This window comes from Leuciscus leuciscus, assembly GCF_965113295.1.
Source record: "Leuciscus leuciscus genome assembly, chromosome: 15".
In the NCBI taxonomy this organism is placed as follows: Eukaryota; Metazoa; Chordata; class Actinopteri; order Cypriniformes; family Leuciscidae; genus Leuciscus; species Leuciscus leuciscus.
In genome coordinates this window covers 26,894,888-26,915,299 of record NC_138739.1, presented here as the reverse complement: position 1 = coordinate 26,915,299, position 20,412 = coordinate 26,894,888, and the positions used below count along the sequence as shown (strand labels likewise).

At 34.5% G+C, this 20,412-nt stretch overlaps 1 protein-coding gene and 1 long non-coding RNA gene across 12 annotated transcripts; one reads left to right on the top strand and one right to left on the bottom strand.

The window, feature by feature from the left end:
• The first annotated feature begins 796 nt into the window (after positions 1 to 796).
• Positions 797 to 18,921, top strand: ttc39c (tetratricopeptide repeat domain 39C). 4 transcript variants are annotated; one of them, XM_082138653.1, is made up of 15 exons: positions 797 to 1,126; positions 1,273 to 1,424; positions 4,061 to 4,109; positions 6,497 to 6,625; positions 6,730 to 6,841; positions 7,491 to 7,857; positions 9,356 to 9,524; positions 10,730 to 10,823; positions 11,031 to 11,138; positions 11,224 to 11,333; positions 12,181 to 12,304; positions 12,409 to 12,506; positions 12,817 to 12,921; positions 16,877 to 16,915; positions 16,998 to 18,921. In XM_082138653.1, exons 2-15 carry the CDS (start codon positions 1,288 to 1,290, stop codon positions 17,085 to 17,087), a joined length of 1,731 nt encoding a protein of 576 aa, XP_081994779.1. In that variant the 5' UTR covers positions 797 to 1,126; positions 1,273 to 1,287; the 3' UTR covers positions 17,088 to 18,921. The 4 variants fall into 4 exon arrangements, with proteins under 4 accessions (XP_081994779.1, XP_081994778.1, XP_081994776.1 ...); XM_082138652.1 differs by having other exon boundaries at positions 798 to 1,126; positions 1,248 to 1,424; XM_082138650.1 differs by having other exon boundaries at positions 798 to 1,126; positions 1,245 to 1,424.
• LOC309475772 lies at positions 12,948 to 16,870 on the bottom strand. Of its 8 annotated transcripts, none has more exons than XR_014197845.1 (3): positions 14,324 to 14,879; positions 13,555 to 14,200; positions 12,948 to 13,413 (listed from the first exon to the last, which is right to left on the bottom strand). It is a non-coding gene; the product is annotated as an uncharacterized lncRNA (long non-coding RNA). The 8 variants fall into 8 exon arrangements; XR_014197844.1 differs by lacking the exon at positions 12,948 to 13,413 and adding an exon at positions 16,492 to 16,870 and having other exon boundaries at positions 13,418 to 14,200; positions 14,324 to 14,663; XR_014197847.1 differs by lacking the exon at positions 12,948 to 13,413 and adding an exon at positions 13,418 to 13,456 and having other exon boundaries at positions 13,562 to 14,200.
• Positions 18,922 to 20,412: the final 1,491 nt, after the last annotated feature.

The window sequence follows — 20,412 nt, the reverse complement described above, 5'->3', positions numbered from 1 at the left end:
TTGTTTTCAATCCCTCCACTGAATTGTTAGTTGGGTCCCAAATGATGCACTAGGCCTATACACTATGTACTTATGCACTATGTAGCCTACTCAACCATGTTGTGTGTGAATTTTATAAGGTTATTTTGTCATTCAGCATCAGAATCTGATAGCCCCTCCCCCTTCCACAAAATAATTAAAGCTGTGGATTTGTAGATACCCAAATTTCAAAGAAAACTTATTTTGGTGTCAGTGTTACAGAATCGTGAATTTTTCAATGAATCAGTAGTCTTGTCACCTACAGACATTCAGAAAACGGATCAGTGAACACATCGGCTGCGTCCGAAATCGCATACTCTCTTGAGTAGGTACTTATTTTGAATAAGTAATTGCTTCATGACTGCTTTAAAAAAGTCAGTTCTATATAGTATGAATGTGTGTATAAAATGTAATCTGGACGTGCTAAATTGTTGCCCTTATCATATGACCTATCAGCATAGCTTCACTACCATTCACAAATGCTCTCCCGTGGCCTCATGGGATAGAAAGGTGTCCATCATATGCACACTTCAGAATCTCGCCCTAAGTAGTAGACCAGGTACTTTCTGCCTACTCTTTTATACTGTGAATTCGGACATACGTCTTTAGTCACATGCTGTTTTTGTTGTTGTGTGCCTATTATATGTTATGGAAGTATGCGATTCTGGACGCACCCTTCTTCTTGGTGAACCGATTCAAAATATTCGAGTTATGATGAATCCAAAAATCAGGCAGAGAAACTGCAAGGGTTAACGTGCTAGTCGTTTCCTGGTTGGAGGCAAAGGGCGTGTTATTGTCTAGACTCCAGAGGAAGCTGTCAAGCTTCTCTTACAAAGCAGCATCAGCTCAATCACCTACAACACCTCAGTGTGGGGTGAATGAGAAGCGCACACGGGACAATAACGTCACTGCTCTCTGACTGTTGCGCCTTTAATATTGCGTAACGCGCGATGCTGCTATGCGAACGACCAGCTGATATTTCATAGCTAACGGCGGCCTGATGGAGGGGACGAATGCGGATCTGAAAACATCTTAGCACCGCAGATCGGACACGGAAGGGATCAAGCTATATCCAGACGACATTTCACCAGCGGTTTGCTCTGCAGTGGTAAGGGAAATATAGTTTCATTTCGCACGGCGTCGCGCCTGTGGTGATTGTTGTTTACTCGGCGCGTTTCTCGTGCGAACAAAACAACAAGACTGTCTTTTCCTTGGTTAATTTACAGCAGAACGAGGTTTTTTTTGCGTGCAAAGGAGTAAACTGAGAGGATGGCAGGCCCTGATTCCCCGCAGCAGGTTGAAGAGAGCGCCGAGCAGATCGATGACGCCGAGCTGGCGTTTCAAGGCATCAACATGCTGCTCAATAATGGCTTCAAAGAAAGCGACGAGCTCTTCAAGAGATACAGGTGAGATTAATATGAACTATGATTTTATCATGCATGTTATAAAATGGGCCTTGTTTGCATTAATGGGAGACAAATCATTTGGCCTCCCTGTCTTTTTTTTTCTATTCATTTTAATATAACCAAAATATTGGACATGCTTCAATAGGCTACAAATGAACACAGATTTTTTCCAGCTATAAACATCATCATCATCAATTAAGCAATTATTTATCCCACACACACACACACACACACACACACACACACACACACACACACACACACACACACACACACACACACACATATACATATATATATATATGTATATGTATATGTATGTATGTATGTATATATATAAGCTTCCATAAAATTAAGTCAAATATATCCCTCCTGGATTTTCTGTTTTTGTTACAATTATTTGGAACATGTCTCACTTTCTGTACATTGAATAAATACCTAAATTCATAGATTTATTTATTTAAAATAAAGACAGAATGGGTAATTGATGCAACTCAGTCGGGACCAAATGTTGGTTTCTACATATTGATGAACGTTTATTTCCCATTAAAAAATGTCTTACAATAAGTCGGGTAACAGGGTTGAATGGTTGTGCTTCTTGAATTAATTCAACTTTAAATATAAAGTTTCAAGAAAATACAAGAGTTATTATAGGTAACTAAAAGTAAAACCATAAAAAATGTCAACTGAGATAAAATAAAAACAAACTCAGCTTTATTTCAATATTTCTCAATACTAAAAAGGAAATAATAATGAATAAAAATTATATATAGACAAAAAAAAAAGCTACTAAAACTGACAAATAAACTAATATAAAAAAAAAAATAATAATAAAAAATTAATAGGAACCATAATAGTATCTCAATTATAATAAAATAACACTGGTAAATACTTAGAATAGCTTCTTATTACAATGATATGAATATCAATTCAATATATTGTTAATAGTTTTGTGATTATAATTGTTGGATACAGTCAAGGTGGAACGATCCAAAATCTCCATTTTAAAGGGGATACTGACTTTTGACCGTTGTTCATTGAACGTTGTTAATTTTTGTTACAGAATAGTTTATCAAACATATTTAATATGTCTCACAACAAAAATCATGGGATTTGTACCTCAAATGCTTTTAAAAAATAAGGAGAATGTAGCCAAACCTTCTCGTGAGAACATAGACAACTCTTTGTCTACATCAAATAAATAAAATGAAGGGTACATACTAGATGAATGGCTGTTTGCCTGGTTGATGTAGCCCTAGGCATGGGCGCCAACTTGCACAATAACACGGACTGATAATATACACGCATAGAGATGGAAAGATACAAATAAAAGTCACCTTTTTGAGTGGAATAGGGCCTATTTTTTGTACCTCTTTGACTTGTTGCTGATTTGCGGATGGTTAATAGTAAATCAAATGTTAATAATACATTTATTTTATATAGCGCCTTTAAAAGTTGCTTTCTCAAAGCGCTTTACAGGCAACTACACACTTTAAATACAAAAATAAACACAAAAAATGAAAATCAAGTAAAAGCAATCCAAAAATAAAATGTTTTAAGAAGAGATTTAAAAGTCACTAATGTATTTGCTTCCCTGATGTCGGCCGGGAGAGAATTCCAAAGCTTTGGAGCATAGAAAGAAAATGCTCGATCACCCCTAGAACGAAGCCGTGTCTTGGGAACAACCAAAAGACCACTCTGAGGGGAACGCAGATTACGACGTGGAGCGTAAGGCATTAATAAATCAGTCAAGTACTGAGGAGCCAGATTGTGAAAAGCTTTATATGCCAACATAAGGATTTTAAAATCAATACGGTACCTGACAGGTAGCCAGTGCAAAGACTCCAAGACAGGGGTGATATGATTCCTAGCCCTGACCCCAGACAATACTCTAGCAGCAGAATTTTGTGGATATTGCAGTTTGTCAATTGATGATTTAGATACCCCAGCTAGAAGACCATTACAGTAGTCAATACGTGAAAAGACTAAAGAGTTTATCAACCACTCAGCAACTGAGAAGGACAACATGGGACGTAAACGTGCTATAATTCTGAGGTGATAAAAGGATGTCTTAACCGTATTCTGCACGAAAGGCTCAAATGACAGTGGCATCAAATATGACACCAAGATTTTTTATGTTAAACGAATGCATTAAAATTGAAGAAATATGGTACATAATTATTTGTGAAGCCTGAGGGTTTATATATCATACGAAACTGTTACTTAAGACATTCTGAAGGATACAGATAATCATGGATATTAGGTTTAATGCTATTAGGAGCTTAGCGCTTTGGCTTTATATGCGGTAATTCCTTGTTTAGTGTGAAATATAATCTTATGAGCAGGGTTACGTATCATTCAACAAAGTTCTACACATCCCTGCCACTTGTATAAAATGTATATATTTATTCAATATTAATTAATTCATATGAACTAGTATTCATTTTTGTTTTGCTTTGTCACCAAAACAAATATATATTGCCCTCAGCTCTATAATGCATTTTACCATGTATTTTTAATTTTTGTCTGGAATATCCAGACAAAAAACATTTCCTGTTTTTTGAGAGGCTAAATTTGTTAGTGTGTTTCATCACCTAAGGTTTGCGATATCCCATGATTCCTTATTTTGTCTGCAGGACCCACAGTCCTCTGATGAGCTTCGGTGCCAGTTTTGTCAGTTTCTTGGTAAGTGAACTCCATTAAAAGACTTTTAGGGGCTATTTACATAAAAATGTGGGGAAAAAATGATGCGTTTTGTCCATTAATTTACACGACAACTGCGTTTTGGGGGCCTGAAGATGCAAACTTTTGAAAACGGGTTTCAAAGTGCACGTTTGTGAAAACGATACCGGTATTGTCTCCGTTTAAACTACAAAAACGTGAATTTGTGAAAATGGTGACATCATATGTGCATGGGTATTACATGGTCAGTCTATAGGCGAGTAGTGTTTCTTTACAAAGTGACATCGCCACCTACTGGCCTGGCATGAATAATACAGCATTTTTAGCAGTTTTTTGCCGATCCATGTGATCATTTCGACAATGTTGTCGTCTGTACGCGAAAAGAAAAAAAAGAAAGAAAAACGTTTCCATTTTTAGTACATCGTTGTCGTGTAAACGTACTTCCAGTACGCTTGGCAAAGAATTGGCTGAAAGTAATACTAGCAACTTGGCAGTTTGTGAAACTCCTTTTTGAGTTTGAACCTCAAGCTCATACTTGCCCAGAACATTAGCCACTAAGCTAGTTTTACCGCTAACCCTGTATGCATTGGGGCAAGTAGCCAGCTGTTTAACAAAGCATGCTGAGAAAAACAGAATAGCTGTGGTGGTAACATTAGCTGGACAGCCCAAGGTCGTTTTCTTGTCTAATTAGTTTGACATCAGCCCATCATTCCTAGTCCATCTCTGTTATATGACACAGTCAGCAAATGCTCTCATTCATACTCTAACCGCGGTGCTGTTTCCTGCAGCGCTGCTCTCGTTTCATTCTGCCCATTAATAGGAGAGAGAGGACAGGAAGTGAAATCCTGGCAAGAAAATTAGACTATGCTCAGAATAATGATTTTTTTAATTTTATTTTATTCAACATTTATATCACGACTATATAGCAATGTTTTTTTTTAATTAATCTGTTTCATAAGATATGGTTTTTCCCGAAGTGATTTTATAGGAGAATAGCAAATATTGTTTTTTATTTGAATCTACATTTTTATAGGATATTTTTCCCTGAAATTAAATTATTTTATTATTTTATTTTGTTTTGTGTGAGAGTAGCATGTAATTTTTTTTATTTATTTTTATTCTACATTTGTAGATATTTTGAAGGGAAATTGTATTTTTATTCATATATTTATTTATTTTATAGGAGTAGAGCAAATAATTGTTTAAAATGTTATTCTATATTTTTATAGGATATTAAATCCCTAAAGTTAATTTTTTATTCTATTGTTTTTTTTTTTGATGGGAGAGTAGCAAATAAGTGTTTTATTTTCTTGAAGTGATTTTTTTTTTCTAGGAATAGCAAATATATATATATTTATTATTATATATATTTTTTTTATAGGATATTTTTCCCTGAAGTAAAATGAGAATTTTTTTATTTATTCAAATTTTTATTTTATTTTGTATGAGAATAGCAAATAAACATTATATGTTTGTATAGGATATTTTTAAAGGAATTTTTTTATTATTATTTTGAGCATAGCACATAATTGTTTTCAATTTTATTAATTTTATTTTTTGTTTTTATAGGATATTTTTCCCCGAAAGTGAAATTCTATTCTATTGCAGTGCCCTTAATGTAATGATGGTAATAATGTGTGGAATAGCACACTATACTATACAGTTTACATAACATGCATGGAATACCCAAAAGGCTAAATGTTTATTGTCGTTTAATGCTTACTGTTTCACATTCTATTGTTTAAAAAGGTATTAGGCGGTGTTCAGTGTTTTCTGTGCAGTGTGCAGTATACTGTACAAACAAAGCATGAGTTTCTCCTCAAGAGTTTAGGAACAGACCTTGTCACAACCTCTTATGTCAAGGCCGGTGCCTCAGGTTGTGAATTGTGATTTTGTCATTATGATGTCACTTTTGACCGGTAGTGTACGTCACAAAACGGAAAAAAAGGATCTGTCACGACCGTTCCACCAAGACTTTAAGAAAAGGCCCTTTGTTGGGACTGTCTGTTCTGTATTTTCAAATGACTTCCAACAATGATATTACCATTTTTGTCATGTTTAAGAAGTAACGGTATAACTATTGAGGGGTGTGTACAGATTTTGGTGTCCTCAATCTTCTCATTTAGATTTACTTCAAAATTTGTGACACATCTGTTCCTCGATTATTGGTGTCATTTTTTTCTGAAGATGAAAGAGGTTTAAGTTGGTTCTTGTAAAGAGTTATGTTAGAAGGAAGACCCACTGTCTCTGACTTTGAAAACCCCTGTTTTAGTATGATTCATTCTTTCCAAATATAGCTATTCAGGCCATCTGGTCAAAATTATTGCAAATATGGCAACAAATATTGTTTTTTCCAACATTGTGCAGCCCTAATATATGTATGATCATAGAACGCCATGATGACATTCGAGGAGGAAAAAATGCAGATGGCCAGCGATGACCTGAGGACCACTGAAAAGCTCTGCGAGAGCGACAACACCGGCGTCATCGAGACCATCCGCAACAAAATCAAGAAGAGCGTGAGTTTGTTTGTTTGAGTGTGTGGCAGCAGCAGGAGCGGATGGAATGCAGATTCCTCACATTAAAATTCTTCACATTTTCGTGCTTTTTATCTCCCTGCCAGATGGACTCGCAGAGATCAGTGGCTATTGTGGATCGTCTTCAGAGACAGATCATCGTGGCTGACTGCCAGGTTTATCTCGCCGTGCTGTCCTTCGTCAAACAGGAACTCTCAGGTGGATTCTGCATGTTTAAGTTTTACATTCGAAAAACCAGCTTGAAACGTCATTTGCTTGCCAACATGTAGAGTTGTTTTTTTTTGTTGGGATGAACAAACTTGAAATATTAGAGAGTATAGAAGTGCAGATGTGATGTCCCATTTTATTTTTTTTAAACCGTAGAACATTTTAATCATTTATTTATGTAATAATTGTTTTACATTATATTTGAAAATTATTTATTATAATACTCATAATTATTATTGAGATATGAATACTAAGAAAATTATGATTTAATTTTATTTTAAATGTACTTTTTTTATTTTGTATTACTTTAAGTGTGCACAGATTTGGATTATTAAAAACAATTCAGCATGTCACCAAAATATTAGAAGGCTCAATCATGCAATTACTATTATTTTTTTTTTATTGTACATAATTTAATTTCCTTAATTTTTTACTTGGGAGATTAATATTAAGAAAATATATTTTTATTTCCTTACATTTTTTTAATTAATTTAACTATACACAGATTAACATTATTAAAAACGATTCAGCTTGTCACCAGAAATAATAAAAAGGCTTAATAATCCTGTAGAACATTGTGTTTTAGAGTTGGAAACACATTTTCTTTAATTTAACGTCGTTATGACCTGTCGCCCATCAGCATACATCAAAGGAGGCTGGATCCTCCGTAAGGCCTGGAAAATGTACAACAAATGCTACAGCGACATCAGCCAACTGCAGGAAGCCTGCCGGAGACGGCCCTCCGACCAGGAGGGGGCGCTGGCCTCTGATCAGGCCAACCAAAACACATCAACTGAGAGTGGCGGCCGGGTAACAGAAGAGGTTCTGGATCGCCTGAAGGGTTCGGTCAGCTTTGGCTATGGGCTCTTTCACTTGTGTATTTCGATGGTGCCTCCACACCTGCTCAAAATCGTCAACCTGCTGGGCTTCCCTGGAGACCGTCACCAAGGTCTTGCCTCCTTAGCATACGCCAGCGAGAGCAAAGATATGAAAGCACCACTCGCCACGTAAGCAAACATATTTTGGTATTTTCACACCTTACCGTTGACAATCCTGCTTTTAACGTGATTTTATGCTTGCTTATTAGCATTTGTGGAAATGTTTTGCGCGTGTATGGTCGTCCTTGATGTGCTGTGCAGTGAAGTGTATTCATGAGCACATGCTGTCACACCGCTGAACTGGTTTCACACTGGGGTTACATAATTGATGGCATCTGAAAGGTCAATTAGAGATAAAGGGCATTAGAGGGTAAGGCCATCTGAGTATGTGCAAGCAAATGCTAGCACAGACTCATTTACTCATTACTACTGAACATAAGTATGGCTTTTTTAAAGAATTGAACAGGAAAACGATTTAATTTTGAATTCAAATATTATCAAAACGCAGATGATACTGTGTTGTCAAGCCAGTTATCAACAGACTTTTAAAATGGGTGAAAAAAAGCCCTATAGACTTTCAGGTCTTCCATAAAGTCCATCGTTAAGCACCACCATCCATAACACCTCAGTAATGGCCTAGCAACTGCCTAGCAACCACTCAGAAAAATCTAGCTACCACATCGCAACATCCTTGCAACCATCCACAACACCCTAGCATAATGACAGTGAGACTATCCATATCACCTTAATCACTTAGCCTGTCAACTACCCAGAACACCCTAACAAGCACATAGCAACGCCCTGGCAACCATCCACAACACCCTAGCATTATTAGTAGCAAGACCATCCATAACACCTTATTAACCACCTAGCAACAGCCTAGCATAATGACAGTGAGACTATCCATATTACCATAATCACTTAGCCTATCAACTACCCAGAACACCCTAACAAGCACATAGCAACGCCCTGGCAACCATCCACAACACTCTAGCATTATTAGTAGCAAGACCATCCATAACACCTTATTAACCACCTAGCAACAGCCTAGCATTATTAGTAGCAAGACATTCAATAACACCTTATCAACAACCTAGCAACAGCCTAGCAACAACCTAGAACACCCTAGAAATGGCTTAAAAACCTCCCAGAACAATCTAGCTTCCTCAAAGCAATGCACTGGCAACCAGTTTTTCTAACACCCTAGAAATATGGCAATTCGTACAGTAAAATTTTCATAAAATCGAAGAAACTTGTTAATTTCGATTTGTTTTTAAGAGTTTAGATTTTATTCATGAACTACTATTAACTATATTGAACTGAATTGCTCTTAAGCCTTTTCACTTCTCTGAGATGCATTGTTCTCAGTTGTTGTTCATAGCCAGGGGCTGACAGATTGCGGAGCAGCTCTAATAATAGAGATGAATTTAAGCATACTTAATCCAGCCTGGGACAAACCCTCCCAAATTGCTCTTCAGATGAATAGAAACTGCTTTTTTCGAATCTACGTCGCTGTAGTATTTGTGCAGTTTGTACAAACCAAATATATTAGCAAACACAACTAATAAACATCCAAACTGTGTTGTTATATATACTTTCACTTCTTTTCTCATGTTATCTCTCTCAGTTTGGCTCTCTTGTGGTACCACACCGTAGTGCAGCCCTTCTTTGCCCTGGACGGCTCTGATTCGCACGCGGGGCTCCTGGAGGCTAAAGCCATTCTGCAGAAGAAGGCAATGGTCTACCCAAACTCCTCTCTCTTCATCTTCTTCAGGGGACGGGTGCAGAGATTAGAGGTGGGCATTTAGGGCTTTCGCATCTCGGTTTCATCAGAGCAGATGCTTGATAATCCATTGACATGATCAAATCATTGAAATAATAGTGTGGTTTATTCTTCCAGGATATTTAATTACTTTGCAACCACCGCAATTACTTTCTTTTAGGGGCTGTGTTTGATGCAGTGGAAGGCATCCAAAGCCAACCGTTAATATTAAACATCTCGAATACAAAGAGAAAAACAAAATTCTATTGATACAAGATGATACAGTGTTTCATGTGTCACGAGTTAAATCAGGGCACAGGAACATGGTCTTAAAAAAAAGAGAAGAAAATCAAGTAAAAGGAAATCAAGTCAACATATATTTATTATATGTTTATTTATTATAGTTTATAATTATAATAATATAATATTAAAATAATTTATATGTATTATAATATTATAATTTTATATTAAATACTCGTATAGATGATACACTGTATTCTGTATTCTATCTATCTATCTATCTATCTATCTATCTATCTATATATATATACCGGTATATATATATATATATATATATATATATATATATATATATATATATATAATATTGTACAATATATTATAATATATACATATTCTGTATATATATATATATATATATATATATATATATATATGTATATGTGTGTGTGTGTGTGTGTGTGTGTATATATATATATATATATATATATATATGTGTGTGTGTATATATATTTTGATTATATATTATATATGAAGAGTTCAGATGCAAAAGTCTCTAAGTGCCATCTGAAATTTTCTTCTAGAATGATCATTTTTAACAAGCTTGTATATTTAAGTTCAGTAATTTCACTTAAATGGCAATGAAAATTACTTATTAGTTGTCACTTAAGTGAAATGACTGAACTTAAATATACGAGCTTGTTAAAAATGATCATTCTAGAAGAAAATTTCAGATGGCACTTAGAGGCTTTTGCATCTGAACTCTTCATATATATATTAGTGCTGTCAAATCGATTAACATAAGTTTGTAAATATATAATGTGTGTGTGTATATATATGTATGTGTGTGAATATGTATACAGTACATGCATACACACACACACACACACACACACAAATACATATATATATATATACACATACATACATATACAACTTTTATGATAGATGCGATTAATCGATTTGATACTATATGTATCTTTTTCTTTTCTTTTTCAGTGCCAAATCAACAGTGCGCTGGCGTCATTTCAGGATGCTCTGGAGTTCGCCTCAGACCAAAGAGAGATTCAACACGTGTGCCTCTATGAAATAGGTACAAATTCAAAGTTGTCTTACTTTTTAGATGAAACAGAATCGGTGCTCGGAAAGTATAGTCGTTTAATTAAATAATATGATTGAATTTCGAACTGCCATTTTAGAAAAAAAAAAAAGAATTTAGAAAAACATATGCACTTAATCGTATGTACAAAGATTCCGACCAATTAATATTTCAGTTTTTCTTGCATCATTCCATTTGCAGGCTGGTGCAGCATGATAGAGATGAACTTTGAAGATGCCTTCAGGTCTTTTGAGCGACTGAAGAATGAATCCCGATGGTCGCAGTGTTACTATGCTTACCTCACTGGAGGTCAGATTATGTTCTCTGTCAAACTCTCTCAAACGTATCTTTAAAATAACCGTTTTAATGACAGCTTTTATGTCTCAACCCAAAGTGTGTCAGGGGGCTTCTGGTGATCTAGAGGGAGCCAAAGCTGTTTTTCGAGATGTCCAGAAGCTTTTTAAACGCAAGAACAATCAGATTGAGCAGTTTGCACTGAAAAGAGTGAGTTATTTTCTATTATATCAAGCCTTTTTCCAATAATTTATTAATTATAATAATATTTTAAATAAAGTTATTATGTGCAAAAAAATTTATATATAAACTCAAACTCATAATTACTATAATTTACTATACATTTTATATATATATATATATATATAAATATAAATAATTGTAATTAATGCAATTTATAATATACAAATAATTATATGAATATGAAATTATGCTAAGCTTATGTAAATATATTGAATGTATGAACCATTTTTACTTGCGTATTAATCTGTTTATTATATAGTATTTTCTAATAATAATTTTTTATATATATTAAAAATAGATTATATTTTTTAGATTATAAATAGATTAAATAAAGATTGAATGTGTGTGTGTGTGTATTATATATATATATATATATATATATATATATATATATATATATATATATATATACTGTATGTATATATTTATTATTATATTATCATTTATTATTAAATTATACAATTTTGATTGTTTATTATATAGTATTTTGTAATTCTTTATTTATTTTTGTATAATAACCATACAACAATAATTTTAATTTATAAATAGTATGTTTCTCTCACACACACACATAAATGTATGCATAATTAATTATGCTTATGTAAATATATTGAATGTATAAAAAAATTGTATAGAGAGAGAGAGAGAGAGAGATGTATGTGTATGTGTATATTAATTTTTTTTACAATCATAGTTATTTTGAATTTTTAACTCATAACTAATTATTTTTATATTAGTTATTATGTAAGTATTGTATAACCATTTTTATTTTATTTTATTATTAGTTATTTCTAAACCTTTTTTGTCCCACTAGGCAGAGAAACTGAGGAAAGTCCCCCTTACTCGAGAGCTTTGCATTCTGGGTATTGTGGAGGTGCTATACTTATGGAAAGCTCTTCCAAACTGCTCTTCCTCCAAACTCCAGCTTATGAACCAAGGTAAAGAGAACCGTGACTTAAAAGCGAGATGCAATGCATCCTGTCAGTCAGCTCTGAGCGCCTCTCTTCCCTCATTATAACCCTGATCTTTCTGCTTTATTCAGTGCTACAGGGGCTGGATGACCCCTCGAGCCTGGGACTAAAACACCTGCTGCTTGGTGCTATTCAGAAATGTCTTGGAAATATTAAAGATGCTGTTCAGGTTTGTTCAGTCACATCAGGTTTGTTGTTACTTGTTGTGCATGCAAACTAAGGTCATTTACATGTCTTAAAGGTACAGTAACAGAACAGACATATTTGATGCTGAGGATCAATGAGAGGGAGGAAAATGTCTTAAAATAGTTTCTTAGTACCCAAAAACAGTTTACAAATAGATTTCAGGGGACAAATGTTACAAAATGCAGAATATGGCAAGCTTAAATTTTTTTTCGGAATGATCTGGCACAGGTTTAATCTTGTTTATCCACTCACATAGAGTGCTTAATACTGATTTGGTTTGATTTTGTTCGTAGTCGTTCCAGCTGGCAGCACAGGATGAATACGGCCGTCTGAATAACAGTTATGTGCAGCCATATTCCTGCTATGAGCTGGGCTGTGTGTTACTGGCTAAACCTGAGGTAAATGACATTCAGAATCAATTTATACTATATTTAAGTATTTCTGCATCTCTCAGTTTACAGTATACTTTATTTTAACCTTGACACTCTTTACGTGCAATCAGAAGTGTCTTTTAGAAACATTTGCGTGGTATTATTTTTTTTAAATCACACCAAAACCACATGAATCTCATGGTGTGGTTCTTGTATGTTCTTTATTAACTTGCTAGAATTATTAATTAAGAAATTATAATAATAATATATTTATTGGATTTTTCTATTTCGTAATATGCTTAATATTTTGTATTGTAATTTATAATATACAAATAATTATTTTATATTAATTTATAATATAATTATTTGTATTTCTATATCTATCAGCATTTTTCTATCTGAAACATGCTAGCAATATGATAATATGTTCTAGCAAAACTCTAGCAACCATCTGGTACAACCTAGCAACCATACAATTCCTACTGAAAACCTTCAAACCGAGGTATCGGTCTATCCCTACTGAAAACCTTTAAACCGATATTGATGCATCCCTACTGAAAACCTTTAAACCGATATTGATACATCCCTACTAAAAACCTTTAAACCGATATTGATACATCCCTACTGAAAACCTTTAAACCGATATTGATGCATCCCTACTGAAAACACTTAAACCGATATCGATACTGGTATTGGTATTGGTGCATCCCTTCTGAAAACCTTTAAACTGATATTGATACATCCCTACTGAAAACCTTTAAACCGATATTGATACATCTCTACTGAAAACCTTTAAACAGATATCGATACTGGTATTGATGCATCCCTACTGAAAACCTTTAAACCGATATTGATGCATCCCTACTGAAAACACTTAAACCATTATCGATACTGGTATTGGTGTTGGTGCATCCCTTCTGAAAACCTTTAAACCGATATTGATACATCCCTACTGAAAACCTTTAAACCGATATCGATATTGGTATTGGTGCATCCCTACTGAAAACCTTTAAACCGATATTGATGCATCCCTACTGAAAACACTTAAACCGATATCGATACTGGTATTGGTGTTGGTGCATCTCTACTGAAAACCTTTAAACCGATATCGATATTGGTATTGGTGCATCCCTACTGAAAACCTTTAAACCGATATTGATGCATCCCTACTGAAAACACTTAAACCGATATCGATACTGGTATTGGTGCATCCCTTCTGAAAACCTTTAAACCGATATTGATGCATCCCTACTGAAAACACTTAAACCGATATCGATACTGGTATTGGTGCATCCCTACTGAAAACCTTTAAACCGATATTGATGCATCCCTACTGAAAACACTTAAACCGATATCGATACTGGTATTGGCATTGATAAATCCCTACTGAAATCATTTAAACCGATATTGATACATCTCTACTGAAAACCTTTAAACAGATATCGATTCTGGTATTGGTATTGATACATCCCTACTGAAAACCTTAAAACCGATATTGATACATCCCTACTGAAAACCTTTAAACCGATATTGATGCATCCCTACTGAAAACACTTAAACCGATATCGATACTGGTATTGGTGCATCCCTTCTGAAAATCTTTAAACCGATATTGATGCATCCCTACTGAAAACACTTAAACCGATATCAATACTGGTATTGGTGCATCCCTTCTGAAAACCTTTAAACCGATATTGATACATCCCTACTGAAAACCTTTAAACCGATATCGATACTGGTATTGGTATTGGTGCATCCCTACTGAAAACCTTTAAACCGATATTGATGCATCCCTACTGAAAACACTTAAACCGATATCGATATTGGTATTGGTGCATCCCTTCTGAAAACCTTTAAACCGATATTGATACATCCCTACTGAAAACCTTTAAACCGATATTGATGCATCCCTACTGAAAACACTTAAACCGATATCGATATTGGTATTGGTGCATCCCTTCTGAAAACCTTTAAACCGATATTGATACATCCCTTCTGAAAACCTTTAAACCGATATTGATACATCCCTACTGAAAACCTTTAAACTAGAGCTGCACAATTAATCGTTAAAAGATCGCGATCTCGATTCAACCCCCACGCGATCTTAATCCTGCATTTCTACGATTCTGCCAATGATATTCAACGAGATAACGCGCTAGGGGTGGAACGGATTGCACTAGATTCGGTGCGGCACGCATGTGATTCGCGGATTAAATGCTAAATTTAACCATCATAGAGTGAAAGTTCATAATTTGGACGTGTATTGACTTGCCAATTTACACATTCAAACAATTTTAATCGCGGAAGAAGAGCCGACAACCGGGACTCGCGCGTTATATGTGCGCACAGCCACACACACTCGAAGCGCAGTGAAAGAGAGGCGCGTTTCAGACAGCGCTCGAATATGCAGAATTGATTCCTCTTTCGCGTTTCCTTGCCCTTGAACGGACACATAAACACAAAATTGTCAACATACCGGTCTAAATGACCATCTCGACAAGCTTTCTCTCGTTTATGTCATATGTGAACAGCTGAGAAAGAAACGGCTATTTGTCCGTTTTTTTCGGTCCGTGCAGTCGGTCTTAAAGTGACAGCACACACTTAATATTATGTATACTGTTTTCTGTCATTGATTTAAATAAAACAATAAAATACAGTTTTAACAAAGATTAAACTATATTCAATTTATACAATGACAAATGGTGTTATTTTACATTTAGGCTTAATTATTAATTTATGTACCTGAATATACTGTTAGACTTTGTAAACTTTGTTATTTAGTATTCATGTTATGTAATTTGTGTATTTGTTCTTATTTTATTACTGACTGTTCACTTGTTTTAAATAATGTGTGAACTTTATCAGTTAGGCTAGTAGTTTTTAATGTAGTAGCTATCGAAAAACTTCAACAGAGCTTTAAGTAATAAATGAAAAGCAAAGTTATTATAAACTTATCTCAATTAAACTACCGTATGAGATGGTAAAAAACAAAACTGCTCAATCACAAAGTAACGTTACCAGCGGCCAGTCGAAACAAACGTCTATAAAAGCAACGCTATTCAACGCAACACCATACCCAAAAATGTTGATAGTGTTTCTTGCTAAGAATCTTTAATAGGTCTAGCCTGGCGTAATACCTTTGAATGTTTAATTGTCATTTTTTATTTATTTAAATATTACATTCTTTTTGTTTACTGCATTTATTTAAATTTGACTGAAGCAAGCGTTTTATGTCTTATTTTGTTTCTATCTTGTTTGGTAACCTAATGTTCAGGATTTGTAGATCTTTAAAATAATAAAGCTTTTCAGAATCGTGAGAGAATCGTGATCTTGATTCCAAGCAAAAAAATCGCGATTCTCATTTTAGCCAGAATCGTGCAGCTCTACTTTAAACCGATATTGATACATCTCTACTGAAAACCTTTAAACAGATATCGATACTGGTATTGGTATTGATACATCCCTACTGAAAACCTTTAAAACGATATTGATGCATCCCTACTGAAAACATTTAAACAGATATCGATACTGGTATTGGCATTGATAAATCCCTACTGAAATCATTTAAACCGATATTGATACATCCCTACTGAAAACCTTTAAACCGATATTGATACATCCCTACTGAAAACCTTCTGAAAACCTTTAAACCGATATTGATACTGATATCGGTATCAGTGCATCCCTTTTGGAAACCTTTAAACTTTAGTCTTTTAAAACCACTTTCTGGTCTGTCTCTCTCCTGCCAACATCTAAGTTTGTCCTGATTAAATTTTATCTAGTTTTTTATTTTATTTTTATAACCGCTCTAACATGAATGAATCTCATGATGTGTCTTTTATATATTCTTTATTAAACAGCTAGAAGTTTAATAAAATATAGTAAAATTTAAATTCAATCAGGATTGATATTATGCATTTGTGATTTATATTATGAAATATATCTTTTCTAAATATACTTACTATTGTTTTTTCGCCCTAAGACTCTGAGTAAAGGAAGATCATTACTGCTTCAGGCCAAGGTAAGTCCATGACTGTCTGCGATTTTAGTATCTTGAATACATCAGTAAATTGAGATTAAATGGTGACTACCTTTGCTTGCAGGAGAACTACACCGGGTACGACTTTGAGAACAGACTGCATGTCCGTATCCATTCTGCCCTGGCTTCCATAAAGGAAGTGGTCCCTCACTGACCAAGTCCGACCTCCAAGTGCACCGTACTTTGACCACTCCTGTCCAGCACTTTTCGAAACGAAAGCCATTTAAAGTAATGCTTTTCTGGAGGGAGAAACCAAAAGTCAGTGGACTTCAGCTGACAGAGGACGTGTTCGCCAATATTTTTCCGCCTAGTATTGAATCACTGTTGATGTAGCTGTTAATCCCAATGATATTGAATTTTCACGTTCACATTTACACCCACATCATAGTACAGATACACAGATTTTGTGTGTTCAGGATTGATAGGAAGTGCAGAAAAACGTAACTCACAAAGAAACACGATAAATTGAGTAGACCAACTGGTTAGATCCTTTCCCATAGCTTGCGCTATCATACAAAATACATTAGCATGGGATAGAACATAGATAACATTAACACATAAAATTAAAAATGTATTGTGTAACGCTTTAACCCTTTAATAAATAAGAGTATCCAACCTTACCTATATGTCAAATCAAGATTGTATGCACCATTATGAAGTCAAGTGATCGACCGATATGAGACTGAAATGGCCAGTGCTCGGATTTTACTGAAATGTGTAATTATGTTTATTTATTATTATTTTTGAGCCCAATTTTTGTAAAATCTAAAAATTGATTTTACATTTATTTTACTCAAAAATTTGTAATAATTAATTATTTATTTGTTTATTTTTTCTACCGGTCAAGTTTGGAATCTTTTTTTTTTTAAAGAATGTTCATCAAGGCTGCATTTGATCAAAAAAATAAAAAATACAGTAAAAACATTAATATTGTGAAATATTACAATTGAAAATAACTTTTCTATTTGAATCAATTTAAAAATATAATTTATTTCTGAGATGCAAAGCTGAATTTTCAGCATTATTACTATCAGCATCTTCAGTTTCACTTGATCCTTCAAAAATCATTCTAATATGCTGCTCAAGAAACATTTCGTGTCATTTCTTATCAAAACATTTTTTTTTCTTCCAAGCATGCCAAAATGGTCAAATATTGGTTGTTGAATAGGTCTGGCATATATATTATATAGCGGTTTGTCACTAGTCTAGTCTAGTCTACTCACTAGTCTACTTTTACAGGTTAAAATGCATTACATTCAAAGTTGGCTGTTTTCATTGTATTTATTGCAAAGTTTTAACACTAGGGTTGACGATTACAAAGGGGTCACAAGGTCTAAAGTACGTCAGGGTTCCTCTGGTGATGCTAGAACATAAATTTGACTAATTTCATCTCATCTGTACCTCTGTGTATTAAGTTTGAGAACAGCAGCATCTTTGCCATAACTTTCGATCTCTTGTCCTCTGCTGGACAGCAGACATTTTCTGAAGTGAAAACCATGCACAACTACCTACCGGTCTTCCTCTGGGCCAGAGGAGGTCATTTCATTTTGGACCTTGGTTTTGACAAACTGTATGTTGTATTTGGGTTTTTGTGCCAGATGTTCTGTAATAATATTCTTGGCCCAAGCTTATTTTTTGTAGACTTTTAACAGCACATCAGTATCTCCTTTTGATGATGTCGCCTCTAAATAACTTGAAATAATTTTGAGTGTGTATATATTGTGAAATTGTTGTGAAATTTGCACCACCTTATTTTCTTGGCCCCATAGATGTAATATGTCTGTCCCTTCAGTGGACTTAATTCACTACTGTACATGATTCTCTATGGAAAAATCCCCTCTGGTCTCTCTCTCAGTAACTCGATCTGAAGCTCAAAACATGTCTTCACTGTGAAACGTGTCAATATTGGATGTTCAGGGTATTTATACCTTGTGAGGACAAAAGAATTAGGAAATTTCAATAATAAAATAACGAAACTTGCCATCAAACACTGTACGAGTTTATGTGTGTTTATTGACATGATGTTTGAGACAGGAGTTTGTAGAGCTCAAATGGTAAGTTCTATTCCAATTCTATTTTCCTGAAATATATATATTTTTTCAGCTATTAATTAGACGCCTTTACTGATGCATTAGTAAAAAAAATAAAAACATAACTACAATAAGGATCTGAATAGTCTTATGTCAGAATAATCTCATCTTAAACTGTTTTTTGTCACTTATCTTACTTTTTTTTTTAGACATTTTGTCACTTTTATTTCTGTTTGAAGTACCAGAAAAGCATATCATTTTCAGGTTTTTAGACTATTTGATGCCATGGACCCAAAAATGACTCGCTTCCTGAAACAAAGCCTGTTATATGTTTTATGACTCCTATGTGTGAAAAATAGTAAGTTGTGTTTATGTTCCTCCAGTGAATCTTGACCATTTCCACCACTGGTGATGGTAGTTATATTTTAGTAAAAGAACCAGGATCGTCACTAGGTCATTTTTAACTTTTACCCAAATAAAATACAGCTGTATTTAACCTCAGTAAAATATTATTGATAAACCTTTGTATTTGATCTGATAATCATTTTGTGTGTGGACTACTGTTGCTAAACTCTGTCTCGCAGATCTTTATTCCTGCCCATTTCTTGGAATCGAATATTAATCGAAGCGAATGTGAATCAAATGTGAATCAAATGTGAATTTAATCGAATCAAATGTAAATCTAATGTGAATAATTGAATGTGAATCGAATGTCAAGTCAAGTATATTTGTATAGCGCTTTTCACAATACAGATTGTATCAAAGCAGCTTCACAGTATTAAATTAAAATAATACAACAAGGTTTGTTTCAAGTGGAATTTATTGATTGATAAAATTAAATTAAATATCCCCAAAATATCCCCAACTGAGCAAGCCAAAGGCAACAGTGGCAAGGAACCGAAAAAACTCCAAGTGACCTAATGGTGTCCTAAAACTCCATCAGGTGACCTAATGGAGAAAAAAAACCTTGGGAGAACCCAGGCTCAGTCGGGGGCCAGTTCTCCTCTGGCATTTATGAGCTAGAGGCCGGATTGTAGTTTGAACTGTAGGATTATATGAATGCCTGGCTGAAGAGATGCGACTTTAATCTAGTTTTAAACTGGGAGAGCGAGTCTGAGCAACGAACAGTATCAGGAAGACTATTCCAGAGTTTTGGAGACAAATGTGAAAATGCTCTTCCTCCTTTAGTGGTTCTGGATATCCTAGGTATGACCAAAAGCCTTGAATTTAGTGATCTTAAAGAGCGCGATGGATTATAGGGTGATAGAAGATCCGTTAAATAGACTGGAGCTAAGCCGTTTAGGGCTTTATAAGTCAGTAGCAATACCTTGTAATTAATACGGAACTTTATAGGTAACCAATGCAGTGATGATAAAATCGGTGAATGTGAATGTAATAAAATGTGACTCGAATGTGAATCCAATGTGAATCTAATTGAATGTGAAGCGA